Source organism: Rhodnius prolixus, unplaced genomic scaffold, assembly GCF_049639745.1.
Source record: "Rhodnius prolixus isolate KJV_2025 unplaced genomic scaffold, Rpr scaffold_3, whole genome shotgun sequence".
In the NCBI taxonomy this organism is placed as follows: domain Eukaryota; kingdom Metazoa; phylum Arthropoda; class Insecta; order Hemiptera; family Reduviidae; genus Rhodnius; species Rhodnius prolixus.
Genome location: NW_027411603.1, coordinates 8,688,039 through 8,707,306, shown reverse-complemented (window position 1 = coordinate 8,707,306; position 19,268 = coordinate 8,688,039). Strand labels below are relative to the sequence as shown.

The following is a 19,268-nucleotide window of genomic DNA, read 5'->3' as shown; positions in this document are numbered from 1 at the left end:
CCAGACAACACTTCTAGGCATCCTAAAAGACAGTGGCCTCGCGATCTTCTCTCTGATGAAGACAGTCAGTAGGATGTAAAATTTTATTGGAGCGTTAACGCTGGGTAACTTCTCCACTCTGATATGTGATATGTAGTTTGTTGTTACCCATGTTGCTTTTAACGCAATAAAATGCGTTGATTGTAACTGAATAAATGATTAAAAAAATAAAAAAACTTTTCAGATTCTTTTGTTTTGACTAAATGTAAGTGTATATGTAAAAAAAATCAGTTTTATAAGAAATGCTTTTAAATGAATGCCACGCATGTTATCTACGTCTATTTCAAATTAATCCACACCAAGACTATTCTGGAAATTATCATTCCTGGAAGTGGCAAAAATATATTTCATATACTAAATAAAACAATCAAAACTCAAAAGTAAAAACCAAATTGACGAAGTGAGTGATGGGTTAAATTGCAAGAGATATTGTCTTGGACTTTACTTAATGTTTTAATCTATAAAAATCAATAATTATATTAGCCTCTTCCATCTTTTCTTATACTCGATACACGCAAGGATACCTAAAAGGCATTATCTAAATTTTGTACAGTTAGAGTGAATGGCAGTGTAGACATTCAAAGAAGCACGGGTTCCAATTCCTTCGTCATATATTTTTTACTAATCTCAACTGTATGAATAAATATGCTAATTAGTGCTTAAAAAAATATCTGATTATTGTCTATTAGTTTTTGCAACGATTTAGCGTTCTGCTTTTTTATAGGAACATAAGATTTGTTAATGTACTTTTCAGAGCTAAAATTTATGAATAAAATATGACATTTAATGATAAAAATTAAAATTACCTGAACTTCGTTTTCGGCCATTGTCAGAATTATTGATAGGGAATGTGAAGTAACTTTTTATCATACGTAACCGCATAAACTGCTGTAGTCATGAGATCCAAGTACTTATTTCAAGAACTCACTCGGAAATGGGCATTCAAATAGTTTGATCCATTATCTTGTAGCTTTCTACTTAAAAATTGTTTGAACCAGGCTGAACCTAACAAAAGATAATAAAGTTAACTAGGTGCCTCTGGTACATGTACTAACACAAGTGTGTCGCTAGCCCCTTTCGCCGTCTTTGTGGGAATCTTGTTTAAACTTCAAATATCTTGAATGAGAATAGTCCACATGATGAGTTGTTCTGCATGAACGAAATTCAAATTCACAGATACATAAAAATGTGCGACAAATGGGGGTGGCGTTATGGACCTCTTGAATTTGAAGCTAGATAAAAGGTTAAAAAATCAATGTTACCGATGCATCGATGTTGCCCTCCCACTGCATCGATATTTTGAAAATAAGTACGTCCCTTACCAAAACCTAGTTAATTTTAATTTTAAGGGAGAATGAGAATATGAGTTTCAGGAGAGATGTTAGGTGAGGAGGATGAATTGTGCGTGAAACGAGATGTAGGTGTTTCAGGTGAAGGTATTGTGAATTTTGAATGGTTTTAAAATAAAAAAGAGCGAGTAAATTTTTTTTTTAAATGTTGCTATGTTACAAATTAAAATTGTCATTTGTCATTGCAATCATCACCTAAGTAAGTGCCAAAATTTAATTTATCTTATACTACTTCTACTGAAACGAAAGGATAAATAAAAATAAAAGTCCTATTCATTTCATTTCTTTGCTGGAGAATTAAGTGTGTAGAAACGACGAACTTTCATTACTAAAAAATTCCTAGGTTGCCACATAAAAGCAGTTGTTGACAGAATGAATAGGACTACTTTTTGAAATTTTATTTTTAGAATATAGATATTTCTTAAATTTTTACCTGTAAATGATTATATACTTTGAGTTATGCAGTTAACGTTAAATTTGGTCAAGATTTTCTTTTATCCGCTATTCGAGAGTTTTTATCACCTGAACCTTTATCCCTTGTTGCTGATTCTGTAATTCTTGACTAATTACTCTAAATATTGTAAATTGTGTATATTCAATTGCGTAAAATGTTTTCAGATATTATAAAAAGAGGGGCACTTTCCTAGAGACAGTTTGTTGAACATTTGAAGTTGTTTTCTTCCCCAAGTGCCATGAATAACAAAAAGTAGACGTTTAGAAATAGTGGCAAGAACCGCTGGTTGTTGCTGAGTGAATTCTTTTGAAGAAGAAGATTTTGCCAGGTATTTTCTTAAAAATTGCTAAACATTACAGGTTCCAATCTATACTTCAATATTAAAAGTTCAGCAATGCTTCAAAGAATTTTATTTTTTAAATTTCAATCTTTCTTCGACGATCCAGCCTTATTCTTTCTCAAATCTTTTTTTTTTTTATAAACGATAAGGATGTTGTCTTAATAATATCTTTTCATATCTTGACCTCATTCAGAACCCATGATTGAAGATGGATGACTTCATTCGTATTTCTCTCGTTTTCCATAAAATTTTAAGTCTTAAATAATTTAAAGTCTGAAATGGAGCAACAGACGATTTATTTGTACATTTATTGTAATATACCTTAATATTCTTTTTATTTAGAGTTAATTCAGAAAAATGAAGGAGAATAAAAAAGGAGAAGGGGTGTCAAATCCTGGTCCAACCAAAGAAGTTAGGAATAAAAAACTCAAAAATGTAAAAGAACCACTGAAAGCTAAGATTACTGACTTGAAAAAGGTGAGCAATTCAATTTATTTTCTATTTACTACACTAGCAGTTATTCTTCAACTATTTTAAATTAAGTTTCTTAGGTGTTTATTATTACAATTATTTGGTTTAATAGCTTGAAACATACTTCAATGATGGAATACGTACTGTGGATTTTGTTTTGGTCTGGGATTCATCGCATCCATCAGCAAAAGAACCATCTGCCTTTGAAAAGAGAAAGGTAGAATTTATTTTTTATTAGATTGTTAGATGATTTCGACCAAATTTTAAAAAAATTAAAATATTGTAAGTGCAAACTTATTTTGTGCTTACTTTTTGCCCCTGTCTACCTTTATAAAAATGTTCTGAGGTTGAATTTTTACATATTGGTTCTTGAAAGGCCTGCTCTTGCCGACGCAACAAATGCACCAATAAGAATGAACATATCTCTTGACCGTGTAAATACCTTAATTATTTGAATTTGAGCCCTCTGGAAATGATGATCTTGATGTTCATCATAATGTCTCAAAATTTATTTCATACATACTTAAGTAAAACATGAGAAGTAAGAGCTACCATGTAAATGGTAAGATGTCTTTTCCTCATATCTTATTTGGATTCGTACTTATACTTCATTTGCAGTTATATGTAGATTTTAACGCATAAAAGTAGTACTAACATTGAATAATCACGTTCAGTTACATCCATTAGACCTATTAAAAAAAAGAAAAAAAAACTCTGCCTTGTATTGAAGATACAGCCATTGAAGCTCCGTTTTGAAATCTATTCTTTTCTTCCATGCTTGAAGAATAATCATTGAAAGACCAAATTGAGATATTGAAAATAAAAGACATCATAAAATTTATCGGCAGCAAAGTCCCGACTGCTTTAAAAATATTAGACCACTATTTTATTTTTAATCAATTTAAAAGTTCACTATTTTTGGTTACGTGCGAAACAATGAATTTGCTTTACAGAAATCTTTTTCGAAGATGTCCTCAAGGTTATATTCTCTTTACTTACTAGCCAAGGAGGTTGAAACATCGTGACTTCTAAAACTTCTAATGAACTTTGTGGGCTTACTTATGACATAGTAAGCTCACGCATTTCTTTTTTTTTTTTTTGTAATCCTAAAACACATTCTTTTTTTTTTAGAATTTTGAAAACAATTTAACAATGGAAGGATTAAAACTTGAAAATGAACCGGTAGAATCTGGTTCTACTTTAAATTTCATCAAAATACATGCTCCTATTGATGTTCTCCGACGTTTTGCTGAAATTTTGAAACTGAGAATGCCAATGAAAAAAGTATAATTCAACCTTTATTCAATCACTAATCTTTTATTTCAATATTATTTTAAGTTACTTTAAGTACCACAAAAACAACTTTAGTTTTTGATTTGTTTTTATTTAAATGTAAATAGAATAATATTATGTTTGAAATGTAGGAACTGTGCGTAGGAAGCTGCAACACTAAACTTAAATCATTACTCCAAAACACTTTTCTTGATGAAGGAGGATTGTGTAACGTGAGTGAAAGATTTTCCCAAAATGAGAATGACCAATTTCTTAAAGATAAAGAATGGAAAAGTTTGATGCTTATGGTTTTGTGCCTAAATAATAAAATATTACAGTGGTTAAATTTATTTAGTTGCTTTGTTATTTGAAGTGTGTGTTAAAAATGTTAACTTTTGCTAGTTTTGTGGTTGCCAAATAAATGTTTTCTTAAAATATTTGAAACGAATTAACTTTATGTTTTAATTCTATTAAACAATGCTTTTCTGGACAGTCATTTCTACAGTGGTTGTTTTTTTTATTTCTTACAATTAAAGCTGAGTTCTATAATTTAGGATATTGTACAAATTAATATATCCTCTTAAAGTAATATTAGACTTTTAGAAATAAATGCCTTAATTTATGATTCTAGAACTTAATAAACTCCCATTCTAATACTGAAAATGGTTAAATTGCTACTTGAATACTTTTCTAACTTACTTTAATTGCTGAATGCCCCTTCTAGGACCGATGCCTTCTTTGGTAGAATATTCAACTAATTTCTTTTTTTGGTGTATGGTTTTTAAGATTCCATTTCTAGTCGTTTTCTGAGTCAGATTCTCCACTGCTGGCGTGGAATTAGTAATCTCTTTCAGTCTTTCACTTTTAAGCTCAAGGAATTCTCATTTCCTGTAACGTCATTGTCTTGAAACTCATTTTCAGCAACTCACTTAATCCTCATTAATATTAAAAAACTGACAGGGCTAGACATTACACTGTTACGTATATAAATGAGAATGTAAAAAGGCGGTAACCAAACAGTCTTCTAGATAGACCTTCCTAAGCCGAGTGTTTCTTTAAGTATGGAAAGACTTATTAACGCTAAGAATAGAACGTTTACTGGAATCCACATATTCTGGTATCTACTCCACGGCAATGTACTCTTTCGTAAGAGACTACTCTAGAGTGAACAGAGTTCACTCACTGGAAGATGACAGTGAATACGCAAGATTCTGGATGCCATTGCCCTTATATATTAGTGAGTTTTGATTGCAAAAAGAAATAATTAGAATTTCTGCATTGTTAAATAATTGTGTAGAAAGGAAGTAAATCTGTGACAACAGACAAATCCACTAAAAAAAGGTTATGTAATTTTTGTTTTAAGCTAACATCCTACTAATTTCTTATTAGATTCTAATTTCAGATTTTGATCCGTAATAAACACTAAAAACAAAACATCATTGTATATTATCATTCAATAAAACAATTACTCGCCATACTTTAATGGCTGGAATTACATTACTTAGCAAAATAATTCTCTGCTGGGAAAAGCTGCTGAATTCATCTTCTTGCATTCTAAGAGCAGTTTCAACACAAGAAATCTTATTTGAAGCTTCTACAAAACGTTTTACAAATATTTCATTAAAAAACCTTAATACCCTTTCAGGTTTTTTTAAAAATCAATAATAATAATAATACGAAAATATAAAATTGAATGGGTGTTTGTTTTTCAGATAAGATCTCTGCAAAATTTTAAACTTCAATTTTAGGAAAGTTGCAAATTGCTGCAAGAATAACGCCAATTTCAGTCATGATTTTTTTAATTTACCGAGCTTTCGACCTAGGGACTAGGTAATCTTTAGGGCTATGGAAATATTTTACAATATAGTTATTGTTATAATGAATTTGTATAAAATTATGTTGTTTACAAAAATTAATTACCTAATTGACAATATATTTTTTATTTGTAAAAATTTTATATGGTCAATAAAGTAAATAATTTTTGTAAATTACATAGCTTTATACAAATTCATTATTACTATATTGTAAAAAATGTTCCACTGTCCCTAGGTCGAAAGCTCGGCAAAATAAAAAAATCATGACTGAAATTGGCGTTATTCTTTACTTCCTTCTGGATTAATGAATCAGTCACCAAAAACAATGAACATTACTGCATGAGCTTTTAATGTGAACGTCTAGAAACCATATTACTCATTTTTGCTAAGTAGAAAAAAATATGTTTGGAGCTTTAATGTTTTTTTTTTTTCCAAACGTAAATATGATCGAAAAACTTTGTTTTTCCCCAAAATAAAGCATGATTATTATTATTATTTTATTTTTTGTTAATTCTGAAGGAAGAAAAGATAGTACTCAAATCAAATGCTAAAAGAACATTGCACATATTGATGGAAAGATTTATCTACACTGATAAGGAGATATTTCCAGAGAAAGATCAACGTTTCACGGCAATTTATAGTAGAGATAAAGAATATCTGTAAGTGACATTTCACAATAAATGTGAAAAAATTTATGTTGGTTTGAATTTTGTAAATGACTTTTCCTTTGCATGCCGATTGATCTACAATTTTTAAGCAAGCATAAATAACTTTTTTGGGAGGAGGGGGGAAATAATTATCTACTGACAAGGAAACTTCACTCTTCTTTGAAAAAGGTTGCACACATTCAAAGCACTTCTATTTGGAAGAAGACATGGTAACCACTTATTTCATTTTCAGAAATCTTACCAAACATTTCACTAACATATGCTAAAATTTATTGGCAACCTTTCTGTTTTCAATATAATAATAAGCCTTAAACCACTTCCAAAATCCGCCTGACTTCCAAGCGGAGATCCCGGGTCTAAAAATGCTGTTCGGAGATAATCCATGCATTGAAAAAAGGCTGCGGCAGTTGATGGACCTTAGATGTCAACGAGTTTTAATGAATGAAGTCTTTATCTGTTCTAAGGTTAAAAATTACAAATTAAATTAAAATATGTATCATTTGAAACAGATTAATTTACACTAGACTTCTTGATTCTAAGATTATTGATTTTTATTTATGTAATGAAAACTACCAACTGTAGGTAAATATTAATATTTCATTGCTTAATAAAATCTATTTCTAATTTTGAAAGAACGTAATTTTTTAATATGGCGATCTTTTTATTTTAGAAATTAGACCTTTGTGAGCACAGGCCTCTCCCATTCTGAATTACATTCTTCTGCATGGGTAAAGATAGAGAAGAATGTAATATGATGATTCGTTTTTAATTCTTGCGCGTCAACATCTGAGGTCATTGGTTTTCTGAGCTTTTTTCAAAGTGCATTGTGATGTGAGCATAGATTTCTCGTTACAATACATTAAAGCTGAAGTAGGCAGCATTTGTGAGGAGAAGAAATATCTAAGGATAGACTCTCTAGCAAGGGATATACGGTTGAAAGTCTTATACTCGTAACTATTGAAAGTTGGAACCACTGAGCATTGGGGAAGCTGCTTGACTTATTATTTTGAAAATGGAAAAATAAATTGTGTCATGTGTTAGTGAAAGTATAACTAACCTTAGAGCTGGATTACTAGAAATAGCATAAAATGGTTAATGTATCAACTGCTGTTTATTGCATGCCATATTGTGTTCATCAGCTTGCCGTCTTAAAGGCCTTCCTAATAGAAGAAAATTTGCAACTTTTTTTTAATGAACAGGATCAAGCTGATATATATGCTTTATAAATTTTTAAACATTTTAAGCTATTGTTCCCCAGCCTAATGAAAATTTTAAATGCACAAAAAGCGGACGAAAATATCTCTTCTTTTTTTTTTTGTCGAGCCCCAGTAGGTATTTGAAGAGATTACAAGCAGGAAGTTGCTCCTTGAAAATGTTTGGGTGATCATCTTTCAATAAAAAATTCGAGTGAAAAAGTTGTGATCAAGATTTTAGCAGCCTGTGAGAAAGGCAATCTGTCAAAGGCTTTTATGCTAGCGTTCATCCTTTTTGATGAACGCTAGCATAAAAGCTGTCATGTTGAACCGCATCAATGCCATGCAGGAGGATCCCTCTACCATAACGAATATTCCTTGCAAATTTTAGATTATAAATTTCAGCAGACTAAAAAAAAAAAAATCCTCAACTTAAGATTGAAGCTTTTTTGAAGATTTAAGCTTTTGTTATCCAAAGCGAAGTGGCTAAATTGCTGGTATATATTTAGTATTTTTATAGAATAATAGAGTTGAGCTCAGTTATCTCAATTTTTCAAGTAGTTGCCACAGAGATTTGAAGCTATTCAACAATATTAACAAAGGGATCAAGGATGTTGCATTTTATAGCAAATATGACTCGATTTCTATCTAGACTAAAATTATGATAAAAAGAGGACTAGGAAAATGTTCTGGAAATGTTTCAAGACTTTTAAATGACTTGAAAGCAGTTATCAGAACAAGAGAAGTCTTTTTATTGGCTGTTTGCTAAGTACATAAGGCTTAAAATAATATAAAAAAGTCATTTTATACATTTTTTTTCGTAACTTAGTTTTTTAAAATTAATCATTGACTTTTTTATACAATTAGGAATTATAAAACTGTCTCTAAGATTAACAAAGATTATATGGCGCTAACACTACATTTCAATCACTGAAATAAAAATTAAATAATGTCCCTCGATTTATCTCCCCGTGGTAATCTATGGGGGAAAGTGAATTAAAAAAAATTAAATTTCTGCTGATATCCATTTCAGGGAATTAACATCGTTAAACTTTTCAAAATAAGATGGTAATGAAATCAAAAATTATAGGTTTGCGCCTAGGATGATGTATTTTTTTTAAAAAAATGCTGTTATTTTATTAATTATTACTTTATCTGTCATAAAACGCATGTTTTCATCTATCACCAGAAAATGATACATCAGCAGTTTTAAAGTTCTACCTCCACTAACAAAGCACACACGCTAAACTTGCAACCCCTCCGAAAATCAGAATCCAATCAGAATGAAGGAAAACATGCGACTATGACTGATTAAGTCAACGATTTTATCTTGCACTGCAAATCCAACCACTGTTTACATTATTAAATACTAGTTGATAAACTATTGAATAAAAATAATCTATAATTTTATCTTTTTTTAATTTCTTCTAGTTTTGACATAAACGCCCCGCTTTTCTTTACCCAAGCTGTACGTTCAAGAATCGTACAGTTTATATTGGACAGAACACTCTTCGCTAAACCAACTTCTCACGATATGTTTGTCTTTGGAATGGAAAGGTTATTAAACGGTGGCATTTATTCGGCTGCGTATCCGCTACACGATGTAAGTTTTTACTTTAATTATAATATTAGTTTACAGGGCAAAGTTCCTATTGATAGCGTAGTTGCTTCTATTTATAATTGATATTTCATTTTTATTTTTTCCATTAAAGATTTGTTATAATGTTAAAAAAAAACCAGCGACAGTGTTTTTTTTGGTCTAATGCGAGGCAAATCTAATTCACAAACCAGCTGTAGCATTCTTACATTTACTCATAAATATCAACAATCAGAACTTCAGTTCTCTTTAAAACTATTTTTGAATGACTAATCAAGTGTGAACTAATAAAAGAAAATTTTCTTCTTCTATCAACCCACAAGGGAAAATTGAGAAAAATAAAAAAAAAGTGTAATCAGACTAAAGAATATATTTTTTAATGTTATTGATAGTGTGACTAGTATTTTATGTACTAAATTCAAAAAGATACCGCGTACCTGTCGGGTCTAGCGTACGCTATGAATTTGACCCCCCCAAAAATTAATTTATGAGAAATAATATTAAGAGCAGATGCTACCGTTTCCCGTAACTACAGTTGCTAATGTAGAAAGTTGTTTCGGCTCTGAAGAAAATGAATAAAATAGCTCAGTACAGCAATGAATCAAGAGAGAATTAATTACTTAGCGTATATGTAGATACTGCATTTCTTAAAAATTTCGTCACAAAGAGACAGCTTAATTCTTTCACACACTCAGGAGTTGCTATTAAGACCTTAAACAGCAATTTTGCTGTTTTATTGTTTAGTTTTTTCTAAAAAATTAAAAGGACGATAGTTCGAACAAACAATGCTGAGTAGAAAAGCAGGATTTGAATTAAGCCTATCATGCACTAGGTCTATTCTGACAAAAAATAAATCTTAACGACTACAAATGTAAAATTATTGAGCTAACTCTGCCTTGTTTCTAGGTTCTTAATTTTTTTTTACGTGTAAAATAAAAATCAAATTATCCTATAGTTACCCCTAAAATCAATGTTTTATCCATTCCAGGGTGATCTGAAGACGCCAGGCTCTATGAGGTACTTGTTGTTACATGAATGGGCATCAGTAAATAAATGGCACAGATACCAACCAGTAGACTACATAAAAAGATATTTTGGCGTCAAAATTGGCCTTTATTTTACCTGGCTTGGATTTTATACGCACATGTTAATTCCGGCTTCAATAGCTGGTTTGGGCTGCTTCATTTATAGTTTCATTACAATGCCGGACGACCACCCAAGGTTTGTTAGAAATGGCGGTAAATTGAATAAATAGATGGAGAAACGTATTACATTCATGTGATTTGCATAATGTGTTCTTTTCTCCTCAACAATGCCTTAAATATGTATATCTCTTGCGGGTGCTTTGAATTTGAGAAAACAAGAACCGATTTATGAGGAAGAATTTTTAGTTTTTTCAAATAGAGGATTTTTTTTTCCAAAAAAAAGTAATGTTTTTATTAATTAAATAAAATACGAATTTAACTAAGAAGTATAGAATTAATAACCGGTTTAAAACTAAATAAAAACAAGCACACTAACGTATAAAAATCACTGATAATACACTTAAAACTGCGTACCCACCGACTCTCAATGGATTGTTCAAATCACAGATTTTGCTTAGTTTATTTTTTAATAGTTCTACTTCCATTAGATATTTATGTATACATATATATTTATTTTTTTTCAGCAACGAAATTTGTAGCGGACGAGTTGATTTGAAAATGTGTCCCCTCTGTGATAAATTTTGTGGTTATTGGGATCTTAGAGATACATGTCTTCATTCAAAAGTCACTTACCTGTTTGACAATTATACCACTGTGTTCTTTGCCGTTTTTATGTCAGTTTGGGGTAGGTAATTTCAAACGCTATTTGTTTAGATTATAGCCAAACTTACACCATTTCGAAACAAAAAACAAATCAATAAATAATAATCATTATGAATTCCAGCGGTAACATTTTTGGAATTATGGAAAAGGTACAGTGCAGAAATGACACATCGTTGGGATCTAACAGGATTCGACACTAGAGAAGAACAACCCAGACCTCAATATCTAGCCCGATTGGAAAAATTTAAACTCAAAAAACGTCGTGTAAACGTCGTTACTGGAGTTACTGAACGAAAAGTTCCGTTCTGGACGATGAAATTTCCAACGACCATTTTGTCTTTTTCTGTTGTATTACTTTTGGTAAAGTATTTATTTTTAATATATTATACTTTATTTTGTATGCTTTTGAAAATTATTTTCATCAAGAACGATCTAAAAATAAAGTTTTTGATACCTCCACTTATTGTTAAGTCCCTAATTGCTATTAAGTTTTAGTTTACGGCTGAGGATCCCCTTTTCTTCGGAGCAAAAAATGCTGCGTCAGTGGTTTAAAACAAGCGTGACGGAATTGATATTTCCATAAACGACACTTCCCCAAACCCTACCTAATTGCTTTTATCTTGGATTTTGTTTTCAATTCATCGTTGACACTTGACGCTAGTTAAATAACTATCTGAGAGGATGGGACGAAAGTAATCTGTTAGTACATTATCAGTCGCAATAAATTATGAGAGTATTTCTTTTTTAGTAAATATAATTCAAAGTTTTGATAGCACAGTGTATGTGTGAAGTAGAAGTGCTTTTCTTTTCAAAAAAGAAAAGCAATTGAAATTCAAGATAAGCGAGTACATTGCAAATTACTTATAATAGTTAGGCAACCTTTTAAATTTATCGACCTAGTATAACCATATTGTTGTAATTTCATCTGTCCTTCCCAGAAACGATTTCATTAGAACCCTATTCTGAAGTTTAGATTTCTGGTAGTCTAATCATCCCGCCGTTAGGTGGAGGTAATGAGGATATGCAAGTGCACATACTGATTCAGTGGCAATCAGCTAATGGAAGCATTTCCAACTTGTGCAGCCGAAAATATTGTGATTCTTTCATTTTAGCGTAATTTGATTTACTTTATCTATCCATTCTATCAACAATAGTTGAAAATTATTGAAATATATTTTATTTTACAGATTCTTCTAGCATTGGGTTGTGTACTGGGTGTCGTACTATATAGAATGTCAGTTTTAGCAGCATTAAGTGTTTACGGAGATTCGGTTATAACATCTTATGCAATGTTGTTTACATCTACAACTGCTGCAACCATAAATCTTGTCTGCATACTTGGATTCAGTTGGGTAAATTCATTCAAACATTTACACATTTTTGATGAGCACAAAATTTATAATTTATTTATTTTTCATAACTGCTTCTACTGGAGATAGTTTTTTCTTTGCATCAGATTTTCTATTGTTTTCCTGAAATAAATATGTTTACTCCTACAGGATAAACTCCCTGGAAATCTTTGGAGAAAACACTAGGCACACCACATCTTATTCAGTTTAAGTTTTCTAAGTAAAACACTTTTCTTCAGGGGGATTCAGCATTTTGTAGCTAAATTTAAGATTTTCAGTTCACATTTATCGTACTTTCAGTAATTTGCACAATAAAGAACTGTGAATTAGAAAAATCTTAATGAAATTACCTGCAGACTGACCTGCTATGTTTTACTTCGAGGGTAATTCGTTCACAAGAGTCAAGACTTGTGGTAGATATGAACCTTTCAGTGCTCCAAAGATAGTCTACGCGATTATTCAAGATTCAAATGACTAGAGTTCTATTTCGTTCTGTATCTCCATTTTCGCATTTGGAGATGTTACAGGGATGTCGGTTGTAGATTGTAGAAGTAGATAAAAAACTGCATTTTCGGCACAATGATAAAAAAAAGTCATTCTGGTGCCTATTTATTAAACAGTGAGATTCTCCTAAATTAGCAGCAATTTTTTTTAGCTCATTTGTGAGAATCAACCTCTTTTAAAGCTTTTTTTAAGTTGGGTTTGGATTTGACTCAATTTCAATGCTTACTCGTACATCACCTTTCTTGAAATTTTTCGTCAAATTGCCCCTCCCTCAACTTACAAATTTCTCGAGTGAAGCTATTATACATAAAACTTTTTCTAAAATGAAGTTTAAATAACGCCCGAATTTTAAAAATTAGATACATTCAGCGTAACAGTTTATTATTTTAATTAACTGGTTTAGCCAAAACATGACCAAATAAATATTGTTACATACCGAAAATGAATTCAAGATATTAGTATTAAGTGATAAAAAGTAAATGCTACGTGTATATTTCAAAAAAATCATTCACTTAATGACAGGAAAAAAAGCTACTTCCAACCATGAGTAGAAGTAAAAGCATCCATTAACTTAGGATTTTTTTAACTTGTTTGCCCGTTCCAAGTGCGTAAGCCTACAGTAAATCCTGACCAGATGTAATCAGGTGGCCATCAAAAACAGCTAAAAATTATAATAATAATAATTTTTTGTTTTCTAGGTATATTCATGGATAGCGTTTTATCTAACTGAAATGGAAATCCTAAGAACACAAACTGAATTTGATGATTCCCTCACACTAAAAATTTACTTATTTGAATTTGTTAACTATTATGCTTCTATCTTCTATATAGCATTTTACAAAGGCAAATTAATTGGCTATCCAGCGAATTACATCAGATTGTTAAGTTATAGACAAGAAGAAGTAAGTGAAAATTATTAATCTTGTCATTTATCGAAGTTTTTTTGTTTTTTGTTTTTACTTGGTCTAATGATAAGTTTTATTTTTCTGGTTTTCCTCATATTTTAGTGCAACCCTGGTGGATGTCTATTGGAACTGTGCATTCAACTTTGTATCATAATGGTCGGGAAACAAGCTTTAAATACTAGTTTGGAAATGATCATGCCGTAAGTATTTTAAAGACAAATTGTAATAGTGAATCCTTGGATCACACTATTGATTATTTGGACAATATAATTTGTTTACGTTATTTTTCATAATATCAGGCATGTTAATATTATTCCTTGCAAAATAATAAACGCAAATCCCCTCGTTTGTGGAGCATAGTTATATTTAAGAAGAGTACCGTGTTACAAGTACAAGGAGAATCTTAAATTTGTTTAATTCTCAATATTATTATAGTTTTTGGTATAATTTAATCATTAATTAAGCTTCTGTGTCGTGTTTAAAAAAAAGAAAAATTTATAGTTCATAAGAAGTTATAGTTCAATCTCTGAGTTTAAATTGCTTTTTCTATATATGATATGAAAACTGGCAGATTTTCATTTATGTTAAAAGTCCTCAAATTTATTTATGAATACTATTTTCTAAGAATTCTCGGAGCTAATAATTAGAGAAAGCAGTGGCTCACTTTTCATACAAAAATTTTTAATTTTAATTTTAGAATGTTACAAAAATGGTGGAAAACAAGATCTTTAAGAAAACATAAAAAAGAAAATCTAAAAGATGAGAAGGACCCACAATGGAGGCAAGATTACGAACTTATCCCATGGGGAAATCGTGATCTCTTTCCGGAATATTTAGAAATGAGTGAGTAGTATTGTTTCTGTTTTTGATCGATTGTATTTTAAATTGTAGAAAACCTTTCAAACGACTTAAGCTTGAAATATTTGCGATTTTCTTTTTTTGTTATTGACTAATCTAACTTTCTTCAATACGACAAATTATTTAGTTTTGCAGTACGGATTTGTCACCATATTTGTATCCGCTTTTCCATTGGCCCCATTGTTTGCTCTCATTAACAACATTATAGAATTGAGATTGGATGCGAAAAAAATTCTCAAATTCCATCGCCGACCAGTGGCCCAACGAGTTCGCAGTATTGGTGTTTGGTATAGAATTCTGGATTCCATCAGTAAATTAGCTGTTGTAACAAATGTAAATTTTTCCTTTTTTTTATTAAGATTAAGATTTGTTTCTTATTTAAACTGATTATTTTTTAAACAGAAAAAGTTTTTAATACTTTACTTTTCTAGGGATTTATCATTGCATTTACATCTGACTTTGTTCCAAAACTTGTCTATACCCTTACTGTAAGCGAGAATTACTCTTTAGATGGTTTTCTAAATCATTCACTTTCAACTATGGACACCAAAGACCTGGATTTAAAACATCGGCCTAATACAACTTTACACTACTGCAGGTTAGACTTATAATTAAAATTTATGCGAATTTTTGATAAGTGCTATTACATAAAATAATCTTTACAAATCTGATAGTCTTGTAAGGCTTATAAATGGATTGGTACTTCTTTAGAAGTCTTGATGACATGTCACACTAATTACACTGACATCTTTTGATTACATCTTTAAAAGTTAAACATTGGCTCAAGTATTTAATTTCTGATAATATTATTTGGGCAATGAGAGCATACATTACCGTATTGGCTTCTCAAAAAGGTTTTTGCTAAAATTCCCTTAATAGAATTGTCCCGGAAAACTGTTTTGAATCAAAGTATATCAACATCCTTGATCCTTGTGCAATGTATACCTAGTTTCAGGGATGGCATTTTCTATTAAGGGGCCCAGATGCAAGGAACCTTATAGGGCACTAAAATGGTTTTGTGAGGGTAAAAATGATGATGATTATTATTTTTAAATATTGATGAATGAAGGTTTGTAAAAATGTGTTATTTTATAAACAGTTTTATTATAAATCTATTTAATCGCAGTACGTAAATGCTCCAGCATTCATTGTACACAACTGGCAAAGAGGAACATTTAGAGAATTTAGAAAAAAAATAATATATCTAATGCAAATTTGATTAATATAATTAGTCCAACTTATGAATGATTGGTGCATAAAATTGTTACTGCCCGTGAATTAAAATTTTTTTTGTTAAAATTGTTTCAGATATGTGGACTATAGAGAACCTCCATGGGCTACAAATAGATATGAACACACAACAACTTATTGGACAATTTTAGCAGCTCGACTTGCTTTCGTTGTCGTATTTGAGGTCAGTCGAGAAACAAGATCAAACTAATTATTATTATTTGAAGTCTGTGAATGTTCATTATAATAAATAATTACTTGACTAATAAATATATATATATATTTTTTTTTACCAACAGAACATTGTAGTATTTACGGTAATAATGGTCGAGTGGTGTATCCCAGATGTACCTCGTAAACTTAAAGAACAAATTCGAAGAGAAACCTTTATAACTAATGAAATCATTATACATGAAGAAGCAAAACGAACCAGAGGATATAAAGGACTTCCATTATTTTCCAGTAGTTCATCATTAATCCTTGAAGAACAGAACGAACCACCAAATCAAAGTATTAGTAATTCTAAAAATAAAAATTCTGCTAAAAAGTACTCTAGACAACATGATTATAAAGAAAATCCATTATTATCTAGTAGTTCATCCATAACCATTGAAGAACAGAAAGAACCACCAAATCAAAATAATAATAATTATAATAAAAATTACTCTAGACAACAAGATTGGGGTAAATATTTTAGTAGACGGCCAAAAGATGAAGCTTTGGTACACCGGCCGCAAAGTTTTGGTGAGATATCTGAAGTGACTGTGTAATTTTTATTTGGTTTCGTTGCCTTCAAAAAAAAATTGCGCGATATTTAGTTTGCAAAAAGTAATAAAATAGTGAGTAATCCGTCGAAAGTAAGATATCTCTTCCTTTTGGTATATCTACTTCAGTTTTTAAAACATAGTACCAAAGATAAAGTATATTTTATAAATAATATGTTAAGGATAAAACGAATAGTGCAATAGCTTCACTTAAAAAGGAAAATGCGCCATAAAATTAAACAATAACATTATATAGATTATTCAAGCTCGTTAAAAAAGTAAAATATATATTAATGGACAGTGCCTTTTTTTAAGTTGCAAAACTTAGAGCTGTCTATAGTTTAAATATCTTATAAAATTGTAAATTCGTCTCTTTGACATTTAAGACATAATGAATGCTTATGTTGCATTAAAATTTTGGTTTTTTAGATAAGTATGCATGAGTAACCATCAAGGCTAAGCCTGCCTTGCCATTTTTTTCATGCTGGAACAAATTAACAATAACACCTGACCTTTTACAAGAGAAAGAGTTTTACGCTATTCACTTAAAGAAATATAGAAAAATGAGATTACAGTGGTCTAGCCAACTAAATTTTGAAACAGTTTCATTTTTAATCAGTTTACTAATTTTAGATACAGAAATAACAGTATATGGTGCAGCATGGAAATAAAAATGAAATGTCTTAGGGGGTGAGGCAACCAACAAACTATATCTCCCCTCTAGTAACTTCTTCATCAGTACTTATTCATGAATTTGTGTGATGCTGTATGTAATCTTGTTAAGAATCAATTGTTTAGCTCAAATTTTAAGTATTTGATTGTTGTGTACTTTTTATAAAGCTATTGTAGTTACTATCTTTTAAGACAAAAAATTTATTTAAAATGTTTTAAGACAAAATTACAAACTACTCGTTTTAGATCTGACATAATTGTTAGTCTTCATGTTTCATTAACTATATTAAAACTAAGCCGGAGTGTTCAAAGTGTTACTTTAACAGCTTAATTGCGATTGCTTAATTGAATGATTAAGTAGGTAGTTTTTAAAGCTTATTTTTTCACATAAAGTGGTTTAATATACCACATTGATAGTTATGCTATTTGTAGAAGTTCAGATTATTCTATAAAAAAATAAAGCTAAATTGTTAAATGAAGCCTATGGACTAAAACAAATACGTAATTCTAACATTACTGCCGTTTTTTTTTTGATAAGGAGTGTTGAAGTTTTGAATACAAAATGTTTTGTTTCTAAACAGGCCTAAATGATAATTTTTTGTGATATTTAGCCACCCACATATGTTTCATGTTTTATATTCTCATCAGTTTATTTGTAAGAATTCGTTTTATTTAGTTTAATTGTTATAACTGATCAAAAATCTCTTTTAAATCTCCCTCATTTTTTGAATTATTAGTTGGCATCGCGTTTGTTTTGATTTCTTTGTTCTCTGTCATTGTTATTTGCAAACAATAAAGACACAAGTCCCACTTAACAACTACTTAAGTCTACTTTTAATAATTCTGTATATTAGCGAGATTTAAAATTTAACTATCTAAAGAAGCCGGCCTATGTTTTAAATCAGAGTTAAACCAAAATTTAAGATGTTAACTGTGATATTTTTGATTCTCAAACTAAATTATTATTTGTTTATTATTTTTCTGTCTTTTGTTTTTTTTTTCACTAGTCATTGTTAATCGTAAAAATACCTTTACGTGTGTCTTAAAGTTGTTAAGTTTTATCTCCTCTACATTTAACCTTCCTTAAGTTATAAGTTAAGAGTTTATAGATAAACCACGAGATGCTGTGAACAATATAAAATATAAACAATTATTATTATAGTGAAGTGTACTGGAGATTTCTAATAAGTATGAAAGTATTTTCTTAAGCTCTTAAATAAATATTTATTTTTGTTTGCAATGGTAAGTTGAATAAAAGTATAACAAATTAAAAAAGTTATCTGTGAACTTAATAAAATATAATTTTTATTACAGAAATTTTCGTATTATAATTGAAAAATAAATTTACCCTAATTGTTTTTTCCCCTAGTTGGAACTCTGATACTTTGTTTTAAATTAAATTAAAATATTGGTAAATTCAGCGTTCAAACGTGACGAAAAATTAAAATCAAATTTTTGTGGTATGGCCGTATTGGATTTCAACGCCTGCTTAGCGGCTCTGATACCAAGACTAACACATTCTGGCTCCGTAAAACCTTGTAGGATACCAGAGATAAAACCAGCTGCAGCACTGCAATAGAAAAAACCAAATAATGAATGCTATCGTCAACGAATTGAGCTTTAATACTTTTAACAACGTAGATATGTAAAGGGAAATTTACCAATCGCCAGCTCCCACAGCGTTAATTAATTTCTCCTGTGGTGCTGCTGGATAATATCTGACGAAAATTTCTTTGGATTGACTCTGAAAATTATCTTTTATTGCTTCATCATGTTTCACTCTGCTTATCATCTTCAACAGAATAAATTGTAAAGCAATTAGTTTGTAAGTAAGATTTTGATTGGTTTTTTCTTTTAGAAATCATACAGTTGCTTCAACAACGTTACTCTAGCATACGGTATTGTATGAACATTTTAGCATTTTAGGAGAAGTGGAAAACGAGGAATAAGTTCGAGATTTAAAAATCCAACCCACTCAATT

General features: G+C 30.3%; 2 protein-coding genes across 8 annotated transcripts in view; one reads left to right on the top strand and one right to left on the bottom strand.

The window, feature by feature from the left end:
* The first annotated feature begins 1,332 nt into the window (after positions 1 to 1,332).
* On the top strand, positions 1,333 to 18,604 carry LOC141453468 (anoctamin-1-like). Of its 4 annotated transcripts, none has more exons than XM_074126763.1 (18): positions 1,333 to 1,424; positions 2,007 to 2,170; positions 2,525 to 2,659; positions 2,766 to 2,870; positions 3,785 to 3,937; positions 6,259 to 6,398; positions 9,032 to 9,203; positions 10,186 to 10,418; positions 10,867 to 11,027; positions 11,127 to 11,365; positions 12,193 to 12,357; positions 13,557 to 13,760; positions 13,866 to 13,963; positions 14,461 to 14,606; positions 14,749 to 14,954; positions 15,053 to 15,219; positions 15,930 to 16,035; positions 16,151 to 18,604. In XM_074126763.1, exons 3-18 carry the CDS (start codon positions 2,540 to 2,542, stop codon positions 16,619 to 16,621), a joined length of 2,886 nt encoding a protein of 961 aa, XP_073982864.1. In that variant the 5' UTR covers positions 1,333 to 1,424; positions 2,007 to 2,170; positions 2,525 to 2,539; the 3' UTR covers positions 16,622 to 18,604. The 4 variants fall into 4 exon arrangements, with proteins under 4 accessions (XP_073982864.1, XP_073982863.1, XP_073982861.1 ...); XM_074126762.1 differs by having other exon boundaries at positions 1,339 to 1,456; XM_074126760.1 differs by having other exon boundaries at positions 1,381 to 1,587.
* LOC141453470 (uncharacterized) overlaps positions 3,799 to 19,268 on the bottom strand; it is a 337,574-nt gene continuing 322,104 nt past the window's right edge. For 2 of the 4 annotated variants that reach the window (XM_074126766.1, XM_074126764.1), the window contains 2 exons: positions 18,949 to 19,079; positions 18,564 to 18,857 (listed from right to left, as the gene is read on the bottom strand). In XM_074126766.1, the coding sequence (XP_073982867.1) occupies positions 18,683 to 18,857; positions 18,949 to 19,079 (306 nt within the window). In that variant the 3' untranslated portion in view covers positions 18,564 to 18,682. Of the gene's footprint in view, positions 4,814 to 17,798; positions 18,412 to 18,563; positions 18,858 to 18,948; positions 19,080 to 19,268 lie in introns of those variants that run through there. The other 2 variants (XR_012458005.1, XM_074126765.1) reach the window with 2 other exon arrangements.

Bases quoted from the DNA above. Each gene is read 5' to 3' on its own strand.
- LOC141453468 (XM_074126763.1), top strand. From the start codon at position 2,540: ATGAAGGAGAATAAAAAAGGAGAAGGGGTGTCAAATCCTGGTCCAACC. The intron at 9,204-10,185 runs GTAAGTTTTTAC...TATCCATTCCAG, and splicing joins CTGCGTATCCGCTACACGAT to GGTGATCTGAAGACGCCAGG. The intron at 14,607-14,748 runs GTGAGTAGTATT...CAAATTATTTAG, and splicing joins TCCGGAATATTTAGAAATGA to TTTTGCAGTACGGATTTGTC.